General features: G+C 45.8%; 1 protein-coding gene across 2 annotated transcripts in view; it reads right to left on the bottom strand.

Moving 5' to 3' along the window:
* Positions 1 to 15,550, bottom strand: part of STAP1 (signal transducing adaptor family member 1) — a 618,379-nt gene that overhangs the window by 91,828 nt on the left and 511,001 nt on the right. For both annotated transcript variants that reach the window (XM_069630495.1, XM_069630496.1), the window contains exon 10: positions 1,410 to 1,472. In XM_069630495.1, the coding sequence (XP_069486596.1) occupies positions 1,410 to 1,472 (63 nt within the window). The remainder of the gene's footprint in view (positions 1 to 1,409; positions 1,473 to 15,550) is intronic.

Raw genomic sequence — 15,550 nt, 5'->3', positions numbered from 1 at the left:
GGCCTCCCTCTGGAACAGCCTTCCTACCTCCCTGAAACTTGGAGGAGAACCATAGAACCATCTCCGGTTCCGGAAGCACCTCAAAACCTTCCTCTTTGCTTCTGCTTTCTCTCCCCCTATCCCCTGCTGAATTCCTGGCTGAAACTGCACTGGTTACCTGGCCACCCGGCCTGATCTCGGGCTCAGGCACCGACAGCTACACACCTGCACTGCCTCCCTGGCAACCCCTGCACCTGGGGACTGTTTTCTGCATCCCTTCAGTCCCCGTACCAGCACTTATGTCTGCACTTACCTTGCACTTGCCACCTGCGTCTGTTATTATCTTATTTTTTCTACTACCCCTTGTACTGCACTTTCCCCTCTCCCTTCCCCCCCGCACTTTTCCCTTTCCCCTTCCCATGTACTTGCGCGATCTGAATGACACCTGGCCTAGTAAGATCACTGTCTTCCCGTTGTTCCCCCTCCCTTGCCTCGTCACGCCTCGAAACTCTTGTGTTTAGGCGCGTTATAAATGCCATATCATATCATATCTATCTGTCCAGGATACATAGGTTCTTGGCCTGGGAATCCCTGCAAATCAAGAAGAGGGTTCAAGGACTAGACTATCCTTTCCTTGTAACCCCCAAGGGGGGGGAGGGGGAGATGGCTTCCTAGAGGAGGGAGGATTTTGGGAACCCTTTGTTTTGGGAAGCAGGAAGAACTTATAACATTTTATTTGACCCTGCCACCTGTCTGTTGGATTCGTAGAAATTTGGATCACTGAGAACTTTGTTGTATAACACCTTTGGAACACGTGGGGGCACGGGGAGTGCTGGGGAGTTCCCTGTTCTTTGAAATCATTGTCTCAGAACCCCAGTAGCCCCTGCCTCACATTATATCTCAACACAGACAGCCATCATCTGGACACCTTATTTTATTGAGTTTTGCAAACATCCTGTGAATTATATTTTCATCACTTTAATAAAACCCTTAAAACTTCTATGTTTGTGTTTTGCCTCAGTTCTGGGAACATGGTGATGGGCATTTGTTCTACCAGCCTGTCACACGAGCTGCATACTTTTTTTCTTTGTTTCAAAAGAAGAGAGATGCAATACTCGCAAGGCTAAAGAAAGCTAATTTGAACTTTCGTTCCCCTGTCATTTCAGCAATTCATAGCCCCAGAACTATGTTGACACGTCTGTTGCACTGGCATGCCCAACCTGTTTAATATTTTGCTCACTCACTGTCCAGATTCCCAGATAAACCTAATTTAACTTTGTTTCAGAGTGTGTCCATACCTTGATCCCTGTTATTTACATTACACATTCAGGAATTGGCATCTACATAGGGTCAAAAGGAGACAGTGGAGGTTGAACTGTATGTACTGGAAACACAATATGTGGGCACAAGTTGCAAATATAGATACTCACCTGTGATAGTATCGTCGTGGCTTTTCTGACCCAAAGAAATGTTCTGCAATGCTGGCATTTCATCTGTTAAGATTAAAAAAAAGACATGCTAACCATTACTTTGAACCCCTTCATGACAATGCCAGGAGAAAATGTCATTATTGATGAATAATTGTATAAGATGTGATGTTCCTACAATTGCCATTCAAATGGGAAGCTTGTTTGGCATTTGCTAGAAGACAAAGCCTGTCAATGTTTCAAAACGTGGAGTGTTTTAGATCAATTGTAGTGGATCACGTTGGCCACAAGACTTAAATGGAATAACTCTCCCAAATGCTAGCAGAGATAACAAGTTATAATAAAGAGCAATGACAGCAGGAAGAAAGGAACTAGTTTATGGGAATGCTTCAAAGAACTATTAACTACACTTCAAATGTTAACCCTTTATCTGCTTAAGCGTTATAGATCCAACCATTCAGCCAAATGTTTTTGTTGCCCATTAACCAGAAATGTAAGAGAAGTGGGACTTTCCTTGTAGATGTATCTTCTGAGCAGAAGAGGAAAAGCTTAACACAAGTATTTCCTACCTTTTGTAAACATTTATCAATTTAACATCTTCATCACTTGTATTGTCATGTGTGGAATAGCCACACAGATAAAATGTTGGTCGCTGATGTGAGGGAAGAATGCACTTTGCAAGTTCAAATCCTGCAGCAGGGCTGACGTGACATGATATGATCATTTATTTATATAGCGCCTATACACAATGTACACCTTTTACATTCCCAAAGTTGATTAAAAAAGTACTGTTTCAAAAACGCACAGTAATAACGCCAGTTATTACAGAGGTTAGAAGATGGAAGAGTCTGACATGAAGGACTATGTGAGAATACAAAAATATTATTATAGAAAACACGGCTGAACTTTTTAAAATCTGCAAGGAACTTTGCAATTCAACTGCAGTCTCTACCTCTCCCCTTCCTTTCCAGGCTCTCTGCACTGCCCTCCCATTTCACATCTAAAACTCAGGACATCATGTCCTCACTCTCCTCCACCCCTATCTCTACCCCTCCACCTGCTCTCCTGCCTCCTTTGGCCCTCCCTCTCTCCTCCTTCTCACTCATAGCACCTGATGAGGTCTCTAAAGATGTCCGCTCTGTGAAGGTCTCATCCAAACTGGTGCAACCCAGCTCTTCCAGAACTATTAAGGACAATATCTCTTCTCTCGCCCCAGCTCTAGCTGATTTCTGTAACCACTCCTTCACCACTGGCTCTTTCCCTCTCTCCCTCAAGCACTCCCTTGTGCATCCTCTAATAAAAAGGCCATCTGCAGACCCTTCATGCCCGGCTAACTACCTCTAATACCCCTTCCTGGGCAATCTCTTGGAGAAGTTGGTCTTTCCCCAACTGATCCATCATACTGAACTGGCTGGTTGTCTCCATGACCATTAATCTGGATTCCGGGCATCCAGAAGCATGGACATTGCTCTCCTGAACCCCCGTGAAGAGCTATTCGCTAATCCCGACTCCAACACTCTTGCCATTCTTATTATCCTTGGTCTCCCCTCTGCCTTTCACACAGATAACCATTCTATCCTCGTAAAACAGCTCTGCGATCCCCTCAGCATCAGGGACTGGGCGCTGGACTGGTTGACCTTCTAACTAACTGCCCTTCCCAGGTGCAACTGGGCCCTTTCTCCTCCACCACTTCACTTTTCACCTGCAGCATTCCCAGGGCTCTAGCCTTTCGCCCTAGCTTTTCAACATCTACCTTGCTCCTCTTGCCCACCTGATCTCCTCCTTCTCTCCTCACCACCACTGTTATGCTGATGACACACAGCTCTCCATCATGCTCCCCTCTACTACCTACCTATCCTTTGTACCGCACACTCCCTTCTCTACCTCCCCCAGCACTTTTCCCCTCCCCCCTACCCTGCACTTGCGCAATCTCAATGTCACTTGGCCTGGTAAGATCGTTGTCTTTTGTCCTCCCTCTGTTCCCCCTCCCTTGCCTCGTCGCGCCTTGAAACACTCATGTAGAGGCGCTTATAAATGCAATATCATATCATACCTTCTCATCCTTCTCTCTCATTCCCGATTGTCTGACCACCATTCAGGCATGGTACGCTTCTAATTATATGTCTTAATGCCAGTAAGACTGAGATCCTTCTTATTGGGAAGCTGGTACCCTGCTTTCCTCCTGCCGCCCTTATTGGGCCCTCTACCCTCACCTTCTACTGAGGCCAAACATCTTGGGGTCACCTTCAACTCCTCTCTCTCCTTCACCCCTCACATCTTGGACCTTGCCAAGAAGGCCCACGTTCTCCTTCACCTCCTTACAGGCATTCTCCCTTTCCTCAGCTTCCCCCAGAAGCTCAATGTCTCCAGAGCTCTAGTCCTCTCCAGGCTGGACCACTGCAACAGCCTCTTCCTCAAGCTGCCACTTTTCTCCCTTGGCCCCCATCAACTAATCCAAAATAGGGTTGCAAGACCTACCCTTGGCCTGAAGCCCAGAGACCGTATCTCCAGCTCTAGAATCTCTCCACTGGCTCCCAGTGGCCGTAAGGATTACATTCAAGACCCTATTCATCATCCACAAGGCTTTCTGGGGACTGGGACCCGGTATCTCCAACTTTCTCTCCCTAAATTCCTCCCTGCTAGATCCCTTTGATCTTCTAGTTCCAACTCTCTGCTGATCAAACGCTTCTCCAAGCAGAGAATCGGTGATAGATCTCTCTCTTCGGCTGGTGCCTCCCTTTGGAACAGCCTCCCTGCCCCTCTCAGACTTGAGCCGGACCTCATTAAGTTCTGTAAACTCCTCAAAACTCTTCTTTTCTATACCTCTTTCCCTCCCCTGCTAATTCCCCCACTGCAGCTGAGACTGGTGGCTTGGTCCTTTATGAGTCTTATCGGCTACAAGGCCCTCTGCTGAGACGACACCAGCACCCACCCCCCTCTGCACTGCCCTCTGGGCCCCCATATGACTATTGGGCAGTTTGGCATATTCCCCCCCAAATAGGACACCTGCGCCCTAGCCCTTGGCCGTGCCCTCCTCCCCTCGCACCCCATGGCCCTTCCCCTCTGGGGCTCCCATTAGCACTTGCCCATTCCCTTATCCCCCCTCTACCCTACCCTTTTCCTTCCATCTCTCCTCACCTCTCGGCACTGATCTTGCACAGTACGAATATCACAAGGCCTAGTAGGACTGCTATTGTTTATTTACTGTTATTGTTACTATTGTTACTTGTTAGTTACTCCCTGGCTCCCTCGCCACTTTTGTTTTGTCGCACTTGCAAACACGATTTTTTGCATAAGACCTTATAAATAATCAATAAATAAAATAGAACACATTATTAGTATTATCATAATTATGCTTTATAGACTCTGTTTGATGGCCATGCATGACCTATTGACCCTGAAGGCCGAGTAAACCTCTTTTTTTTTGCATTTGTTTTGATTTATTTATAAAGTGCCACAAACAAAGGACAAACATTAAAAAAAATACAAGCATAGAATCCAGCATATACAAAACAAGATTCAATAACAGAAAACAATATAGAGGGAAAAAAACAGCTGCAAAGCCAGTCAAAATTAATCTAGACACAGATGACGTAACATTCAAATGTTTACACAATGTCAAAAAATAGGCGAGGTTGCTCTGGCCGCACCCAATAATGATGCACTCTTCATCATCCCCATTGCACCAGTCCTTAAGATGAACCCTAAGCAGGAGTCTAAAATCTTGGGCTCGAACACAGCCAGGGCCATACTGCTCCGCAACCAAAAAATGACCTTATTTCTGAGAGCTTCTCTGGTCTCTCCGGTCTGTCAACATTTGAATTAATAAAATGTCTAGATTGCTTGAGTTGGGATCAAAGATCTCAGGCATTTTAGATTTTTTAATACGAACATCCTGTTCAAAAGGAAAGCCAGTCCCTCTATCCCCAGAGTCCTTCAAATCAGAAGAAATATGCAGTAATGATGGACGCGTAGATACTGAGACCCCAGGACCCACCATAACAACAGCGTAGGCTGGGCAAATCAGTCTTGGTTGATGTTTCTTCTTTTCCGAGTCCATCGGATCAGTTTGGCATGCTATGTCCAGCATATTAAGATGTGACTGCAATACTGGTCCTTAACAAGGTTTGGAGGCCCAACACTCGTGGAACGGCCTTGTTGAACGTTCCTTATAACTACCGGGCTAGACTTGAAAATGCTGGCCTTTAATGGGGAGGATGCCCCCACCCCCACCTCAGCTGACAATAAATGCCTAGTACCTCTTTGCTTAACAGGAAAGCACATGGTCGTTGGCTCAGATCCCAGAAGACGTCTCTCCTTCAACTGAGTATGCTCTGGTACTTATGGCATTGTTGATATTAATTGGTTGGGTTTGTTTTCCTCATGGGAACTCAAGGCATGTGCCCCCCCTCATCCCTTTCACATAAGCACATTTCAAACAATCCTTACTCCTTATTAAATACAGTGTTACCTCACATGCATTTTACAATGGGATAGAACAAAACAAACAAAATAAACACAATGGCATAATACATCAGCACAACATTTGCATATTGAGTCAAAAATGACTGTCTAATCTAACAGTATAATAAAAGGCCTGATGAATGTTTGTCCCTGTATGTTTATCCGATGCAGTAGCTTTGCCTCTTGTCCCTGCTAGAGGGAGCTGTTGGCTTAGGATATATAGTGGGCCTACTGTGCCAATGAAAACCTGCACTTTGGCCCGTGTACACGGGCCTGCACACTAGTTAGTGTATAAAATCATTTTTATCTACAATATAATATTGCTCAGTTTGCTTTCTACTGAATCACCAACAAATTAAATCAAATCAAACCCCTGGCAATGTCATATTTCTCAAACCACATTCATGAGCAAGGGCTACAAGAAACCCCTTTTCAAAACCCCAAAGCTGCTCTGTTCATACCCACATAGGCATATCACAATTCTCCTTAAAAAAGAACCAAAAGCTTCGATACCAGCTCAGCTAAGAGAAAACCTGCCAGTGCTAGGTATTCAAACTCAAACTAAACAAATGCATACATCATAAAATCTCTTTGCAAGAGTAAAATGCAAACATGACACCACACTGTTACATGAATCAATCCTATATCTAAAGATTGCAGAAATCCAAAGTAAAATGCAATAATGAAACCACACTGTTAAATGAATCAATCATCCATTTCAGAAATGTAATGGTCAGCGAGAGCACATATTGAAGACAAGATATTCCCCAGCAAAATCACTAAAAGGATGCCTGCTTTCTAAGACAAATGGGGCATCCCGGGTGGCTATGGTCTGTCAGCTGTGACAGGACCGTCAGACAGCATCTCCTCGATCACCTGATCAGCCCGCCCCCTATTCAGGTGTATATACATTCTATTTGAAACCACCCTAATTATTATACTTACATTGCACTTGATGGACAGTCTCCCTGGGTCTAATAGGCCTAATGCAGATCTATGGAGCAGGGACGTTAAAGTCCTGCCCTAATGTGTGATGTGTATCAACAATCTAATTGGTACCCCCCTTCAGCGTTAGGCTGGGGTAAACCATTTTCAATGCTCAGTGACTTATCATGCAATCTGCAGCAAAAAGCACCCAATGTGTCGAAGGCCACGTTATCTGTACCCAGTAAAACATGTCTTGGACAGGATGCTCCAAAACAACTGTCTTCTTGCTATATCAGTCCATAGTTCTGGGCACCCGGCGATGAATGTCGTTGTTCTGTTATCATAGAACAGCCAATTAAGTACAGAAGAAACAACTCCCAGATCTAAATGAAGACCATGCAATTAAAGCCTCAGGGTTGCAATCTCCTAGGTAGGATTCTCCCTTTACATCAATGGGTAAATATTGTGGGTCAGAAAGTGATAAAAGGGCCCCACCACATGTCGGACAAACTGCTCATATAAAGACCATATTTGTCCGCCTGCAGGGATGTGTGGAGTCATTTGACCTAGACACTTGTCTTTAGCAGAGTACAACTGAGCGAGAATCGCACACCATTTCACCATAGACTGGCTCTTTTTAGCTTTCCAAGAATTGAAAACTGCATTTTTGCAGCTAAAATAAATCGAGTGAGGGATTTGGCTGTCTGTGATCCATGATGGCAACCTAACTGCAGTAACCCTGGGATGCCTAGTTCTGAACACCATGCAGACTGGTTTTATGGGGCAGTGTGGCGCACATTCCCAGTGAGGCAGAATGCTATCAGCACCACCAGATCACTGTGGGGCTTGGGTAGGATTTTGCTGTCAAAGGTGGGCCAAGTCCCAGGCTGCAAGATGCAGCAAAATGGTGGCCTGGCTTGCATGCAGCTTGACTGGGCCGCCTGTTAGCGAAGTATCTTAAACCAGATATCACCTGCAGGAGGGGTGCCTGGCCACAAAGGATCTAATGTAATGACTTACTGACTTTGGAGAACGTTATGCATGGATCCAATGAACCGGCATATACAAAAACGGATGTGCTTCTGTTGATGAGCATACCAGAGAGTTGGTGGTTGTTGAGGTGGTTGCCACTCCCCGTGCTGTTTGCGGTGTTGGTCAGTGGTCAGGTAGATTTTGCACTGTCTTCCCTCACAGACAAAAACCTGGTGACAGTGATTTGGAAAAACTGTGAATGTGTCAGACCACTTTCTGGAAGTGAGGAAACTGGTCAACAGCAAGGGTGAATAACATGGCGACTATTGAGCACAACATTTCGTCCAGGAGACAAAGCCAACCCAGGGTGAGATAGGGTATTGGCTCTCTACCTCATACTCCCCATGAATGGCCTTTCAAAAGACTCTTGCAGATGACTCAGGAAAGGCAGAAGAGCAACAGTGAAAAGCAAGACCATAACTCCTTTGGAAGTACATCTTCTGATAGTGGTTGGGACGCTATGTGAAGCTGGACTTGTGGTGGTGAGGGGTGGATGCCTGGCAATCACCACTTTGTCTTTGTCAGGAGGCAGGAGCTTGCCTCATGGGGTTGTTGCAGAGTGCTGTATCTTTAAGAGATGCTAGGTGAATGTCCTCCAACACTCATTTTCAAAGCGCAAACTGTTTTTTCCAGAGAATTCACAATATAAATCGTGCAATAAGCATTATAAACCTTTTAATATAGAACTCTATTATAAACCACAGTACTTATTTTTTCTAAATGGACAGAAAATGGGGATTAACTAAACTCCCTGGTGACTAGAAACAAAAAGAACATTCACTTAGTATTTGTAGCTTATTCATTCCAAGCAATCATACATTCTCAAACAATGTTTAAACATAGAGATAAGGCAAAAACAATAATGTCAATATAGACAATAAAATATGGTAATTCTCTAAGGGGAATTATTTCTTCTTTCTTGTGACACCACAATAGGCGTATTTAAAGTTATATGATTTTCCATATATCATTGGCTTAACAATTGCATATTTTGAGAGCATCTGAGGTTCCAAAAGGCATATAACTGACATGTTTTAACATTCCAAACTATTTTTGTATTGTCCTTCCTCAGGATGAAACAGTTAAGTATACCCCAAAAGAGTGTAAATCTGAAAAAACAACACAAAGCGAAAACCTTATTTACTAAAGAGAGAGTTCCATAACTTTAATTTGATAAATTCTTCAATTACTGAGCAGCAGAAAAACAAGACATCTGTGATCTCATGTCTTTTGATTAGAAAATCCTAAATGTTGGTGCAGAAAGTAATATAATCGATTCTTCAGAAATACTAATTTAGCCGTCATATGCCTGCGAATGAAAAACCAGGAGTACAGGCATGCCTCAAAACTTACAAAAGGCATGTCTAGTTCTGGGGAAAGGGGTCAATAGCTAGCTGACTAGCGACTGTCACTTTATGCCATCATGTAGGTATAACAGTCAAGGGCACATAAAACACTCAAGCTATCGAAACAACAAGCGTTAACAACACCCAAACACCATTGCAGGGTGAAATGTCCCAAAAGATATGTAGTAGTTTAGACACACCAAACACCCTACCCCATCTCACCCCCCCCCCCCCCCGGGTAACATTAACATTCCGAAATACCCAAGTACAATATGGGAGTGGGCAGAATTAATGTCCCTCTAATTGTGCTACTTGAAATGCACACACTGCAACGTTGGAGTTGTCTGTGTAATTTGCAGCAGTGAGGTAGTAAATACCTGCAGCAGGATGGTGGACAGGCAACTTAATAGGTCAGTCTGCGATGCTGCACACAATTATATGCACATGGGAAATAGTTCTAAAACTGACTAGCCAAAACACAAGCTCATTACCAATACGTCCAAAGGTGAATCCTGTTCCCCAATTAAAACCCTAATTAAAGCTCAGGCTGCAATATAAAAGGGGGAAGCAAACACATAGTGGTATGGGTGCTTGTAAAAGGAACAGCTTGTAAAAGGACAGCTAGGTAAGAGAGAGAGAGAGAACAGGAGGCTGGAGAAGATGGAAAGCGAACAGGCAAAGGAAGGTGAACAGAATGGAGAGGAGCATGAACGGAGTGAGCAGCATAGTGAAATGAGTAGAGAGAAGGAGAGGAGAGGCATTATTAAGAGGAGTGGAGGCAAGGCAGACCACAAAGTATAGAAAGGACGATAGTCGGAAGGAAGAATGGACTGGGGTGGTGGAGGAAGTTTGTGAGGAAGATATCAGTTGGAGAGAGGAGGAGCTAAATTATTAGGAGGAAATTAGAGAAAACATCAGGGGTAAGGATGGATAGAGACATAGATCAGAGTTTGGAGAAGAGGTAGTGTCGGACCCAGAACAAAATGAGGTTATTGAAGAAAGAGCGTCAAACCCTGAGTCTAAAGGGGATGAGCTGGCGTGGGTGGAGGAACGAGCACACAGCAAGCCTTAAAGAGGTGCAGGTAAAGTGAGAGAATACTAAGCAGAGGAAAAAGAGATTAGGATAGGGACCCTTAAGTACTAGCACATGGTGAGACATCAAGGAGCTGAGTGACGCTGGACTGGGGTGGCTAAAGCCAGCACCCTAAAACAGGGAGTTGGCAATCATGTGTTCGGCAGTTCGTCGTTCGCTTCCTTGCTGGAAGGGCCGGAGCCCCCAGCAGCTGACCTGATCCATCTCTCAAGATCAGCAGATTGCACTGATCTACGACTCGACGGCAACACAACAGGATCATCTGCCTTTTCCCATGGTAGTGCAGCTCCATCAAGTTTGAATCGCCATCTCTTGCCCTGAATTCACAACTTCTGTGAATATAATCTTTCGGGCAAGCGACCGCCTTAAAATGGCCACCGTATTCTCACCAACCCACTGAGGAGTTCCCCTGACACCCTTGCTACCTTTCGATTGGTTGCAGCGCTCCACTACAGGCCGTGCCCCGACTGGAGGCGGAAGCCAGCCGCGCACCCCAAGGGACTGTCTGCGGCTGTCCGCAGCAGGGCCGCTAGGGGTCAGCATCTCGCCCATCCGCTCGAACTCTGCCTGTTTCCGTGATCTTAATAGGCGGAAGATTACATCCGAACTGTGAGTAAAAGCAGAACTCTGTGAGCACATTGTATGTACGACGCACTACGACAAGATTTAATGCTCCATGGTGAACCTTAACAGTGATTATGCAAGAACCTAATATCGGACCCAGTTCAATAGATGACCAGTATGATTGTGTATTATGTAACTGATAGGATCACCATAGCATAAGATTGTTTGAATAGTCCTCATAATCACAACGTGTACGTTATCCTTACTGGAAAATTACACTTCCCTGCTTTAGCCATTCACATACGCATGAGCCAGTTATACTAAGAAATGTATGTATGCAACGGAATAAGTGTTTAACAGTACTGTAACTTTGAAAATCAACTCACTCATGTCATACTTTACCAGTTAATGACTACTACCAGTGCAAGTCCTTTTGCAGCCCATTGTATGCATAGCCTATGCTGAAACTTGCATTCTGATTTAACTACCCGTGCCAGTCCTTACTGCAGCCCATTGTATGCATAGCCTATGCTAAAACTTGCATTCTGATTTAACCAGCCTGTGCTGAAACCTGCATTTTGACTTAACTGCCCTATGCCAGCCCTTACTGCAGCCCATTGTATGCCTAGCCTGTGCTGAAACTTGCATTTTGACCTAACTAGCCTGTGCTGAAACTTGCATTTTGACTTAATTGCCCCGTGCCAGTCCTATTGCAGCCCTCTATATGCTTTGCTTCTGTTTGAAACCAGCCCACTGCTCCAACTGCCCTGCACCAACCTTGTTAGCAGCCTACTATAGACACAGCTCTCATTTATAACCAGCCCATTGGGCTTTCTTCAACTCAGCCCCTACCCTTCTACTCACCCTCAGCCATCCGCTATGTCCTCCTTCCATAGAGCCACGCTAGCGCTTGCCTCTCTCCTACCTCTAGTCCACCCAGGGACACCAGCACTCCCCAACTACTCCCACGCCACCTCACCCCTACCCAAACCCCACTCTTCCCTCATCACCCAGCCCATAGACCATGTGGACCCACTCAGCCCATCTGAATGGTTACGACGTTACGCCACACGTCCCACACCTCTTGTCCCACTCCCACTCCACACACGTAACCTAAGACTTGGTACACGGTTTGCCAAACCCCAAGCTTCTACTAAGCCTAAAAATATACCCAGCCCCTCCTTCCACCCTCCTCCCCACACGAACACCAAAATTACTAATCCCCCGCTAGTACCCCCTAACATCAAAGGAGCCCTTATCAACGCTCGGTCTCTCGTGGCACACGCCCCAGAGATCTCAGACATTATCTCTCTCAACAGCTTGGACTTCCTAGCAGTAACCGAAACCTGGCTTCACGAGGCAGCAGGCCCTGCTCTCTCCTTAGCTCTACCAGAAGGCTACACCATCATCAGAGCCGACAGAACGTCCAACAAAGCCGGGGGAGTGGCCTTCATCGCCAAATCCCACCTAGCACTTAGAGCCATACCCCAAATCAACTTCCACTCCGCAGAACTCCTATCTGTGAAACTTTCATTGACGCCAACTACCACAATACTCATGCATCTTGTCTACCGGCCCCCCGGCCCATCATCCACTTTCAAGACCGACATTCTTGATCTCCTCTCCACACATACCAAACTCGCATCAAAAACTATCCTCCTAGGAGACCTTAACCTCGGCCTCCATGACCCCAAAGACTCACATGCCCTATCTTTGGCCAACTCTATATCTAACCTTAGTTTCGCACATAGAATTTCCACTCCAACCCACTCCAAAGGCAGAACCCTGGACTGGATCGCTGACCTTAACTGTGCTATCACCATCACCCAAAACGACCCTGTTGCATGGTCCGACCACCACCTCATCCAGTTTTCCATCCCTGGACCACCCCCCATAAAAGCCAACATAGAACCTCCTTCGCTGGCCAGAAACTGTCGAAATATCTCCATAGAAAGCCTCCAACCACTCATCAAACATATTCTTGGCGAGCCAAAAGCTAACAACCTCAACCCAACACACCTAGTTGACCTCTATAACAACACCCTCAAGTCAGCCTTGGACATTGTCGCACCTCCCAAACTCAGGAAACCTAAGCCCCAAGCTCACCTTAACAAATGGTTTACTCCCGAGTTGAAAAACCTCAGAACCTTAAAAAGGGCCGCCGAAACCATCTGGCGAAAATCGCCCTCTACCTCTAACAGAACAGCGAGCATCTGTGACTTACAAAACAGCCATCCTGTCAGCCAAAAAACATTCCTACGATACCAGAATCCAAAACGCCAACTCCAGAACCAAAGAATTATTTAGCATCCTAAAAGAGCTAGAGTCCCCAGCACCCCCCACCCAAGACTGCATCAAAAATGCAGAATGGTGTACCAAAATAAAGCAAGCTCTAACAGACAAAATCTCCCTCCTCCAAAACAAAATCAAAGCTAAAAAGGCTAGCCTTCAAAAGGACCGCCAATCTGCCTACCTCAACTACGACAGAACAACCCCCCATGTCCACCTTTCTCCTTCTCCCAAGTAACACCTAAGGAAGTCTAAAACATTATCAAAAGTCTAAAACCCTCACATTGCCAAGGGGACGTCTGTCCAGCCACCATCATTAAGGACGGAGCTAAAATCCTAGCCCCCTTCATAACCGCTGTGATCAATTCCTCATTCGCCTCCAATCAGGTACCCAAAAATCTCAAGGAAGCCTGGGTCATGCCACTACTAAAGAAAGCCAATTTGGACCCGAACATTCCCACTAACTATAGGCCTATCAGCACGGTCCCCTTTCTCCTAAAGATCCTGGACCGGGTGGCATACTTACAAATCCAGAAACACTTAGATGAGAATAACCTCCTCGGCCTTAGACAATCCGGATTTAGACCTAGACATGGGACTGAGACTGCTCTCCTAGACCTAAAGATTCAAATGGACAAGGTAAAGGATAAAGGCAAACTTGCAGTCCTCCTATTATTAGACCTATCTGCAGCCTTTGACCTCGTCGACCACCAAATCCTGGCCAAACACCTCTCACCTGCCGCAGCTTTTTCCCCTAATGCTTCTGATTGGATCAAATCCTTCCTAGCAGACCGCACTACCAGAGTCGTTTCACCCTCAGCCTCTGCAGACCCAACTCCAATTCTGTGCGGCGTCTCGGAAGGCTCCTGCGTGTCGCCCACTTTATACAATATCTTTACGAAGCTCCTCTTCGACCGCCTTGACAACTTGGGTGTCGTCTATACTAACTACGCTGACGAGACCCAAGTCCTCATCCACCTCACTGGCTGCTATGACCATGATTCCAAATTACTCAACAGTATCTATCTCGAAATCCAAGCCTGGATGGCTGACAACAGTCTTTGTCTCAATGACGACAAGACAGAGCTGATGATCGTAGGCTCACAGGCATGCCTGAGCAAACTCGACCGCAGTTACTCATCTTTCGTCATCGACAACAACACAATTAGCGTCTCCAAAGAGATAAAAACCCTGGGTGTTTACCTCGATTCAACCCTCTTCCTCAGAAAACAGGTCAACAGCATTGCATCCTCCACAGCCTACACAAACAAACTAATATATAGTTGCAAATCTTTCCTATCCACAAGTAGCTGCTTAACACTAGCCAGAGCACTCTCCCTCTCCAAAATCGACTACTGCAACACACTATTCCTCGGCACCTCGGAACACAACCTCAACAAACTCCAGGTGCTCCAGAACAACTCACTACGAGCAGCACCTAGCCTCCCGAGATCCTGCCACATCACCACACACAGACAAAACGGCAACTGGCTGCCCATCTGGGACAGAATAACCCTTCGTTCCCTGGCCATCACACACAAATGCCTCACCAATTCCGCCCCGAAATATCTCGCAGATAAACTCTGCGTCCACCAACCCACCCGCATCACCAGATCTTCAAACTCTTCAAACCTAATGATCCCAAGATACAACCTAAAATCAGCAGGTGGCGCCAGCTTTCCAGTTCAAGCTGCCAAACGCTGGAATGCCATCCCCACCACCCTCAAACAGGAACCTTCTTTCCTTACCTTCAAAGCTGGCATAAAAACATGGCTAAACAGCAACCCCTCTCAGTAGAGACCAGCCACCTCACTTACAGATCCCATTGTAACCAGCGTCCACCACTGCATTATCACCTGTGTATCTTGTAATCGACCCAACTGTAACCAGGGTCACTCCTTCTGTTATTTATTTGTATAACCTGCATACCTGCCGTAACCTGTAACCTATATTCTCAAGCGCCCAGTTACCCCTGGGTTTGGTGCGTGATGCAAGTAATAAACAAATACAAATACAAATGTGGAAAGTTAACCTCTCCCGCTGACAACCTGCAAGGGTGGGTATTCCTCATTCCGTGGAGTCCGATAGGAATAGCCGTATTACTGCCACTGGTAATACCGTCATTTTATGTTGGTGGGGTCCCGGATGGCTGGCAGCTCGGAGCTGCAGGAAAAATCTGGCCACCCTACCACCAAACTTGGAATGTCCTAATACTGGCATGTTATCATCGCACTTGCACACTCTTAATGAGGCCCAAAGTCTTCCATTTGGCAGAAGGGATAAGTCCTGTACAAGGAGGCCCAATGGTACATGCGGAGTCCAGAATACAATGCTGTCAGCCTTAATGGGAGGCTTAACTATAGGCCATTCTGGACAAGTTGGTAAATGGATAACTAACTGCCTTAGGTTATCTAAAGGACACAAAGGAC

This window comes from Ambystoma mexicanum, chromosome 6q (genome assembly GCF_040938575.1).
Source record: "Ambystoma mexicanum isolate Mex_15411 chromosome 6q, UKY_AmexF1_1, whole genome shotgun sequence".
In the NCBI taxonomy this organism is placed as follows: domain Eukaryota; kingdom Metazoa; phylum Chordata; class Amphibia; order Caudata; family Ambystomatidae; genus Ambystoma; species Ambystoma mexicanum.
Note: the sequence above shows the minus strand (reverse complement) of the source record. Positions and strands in the feature narration are given on the sequence as shown.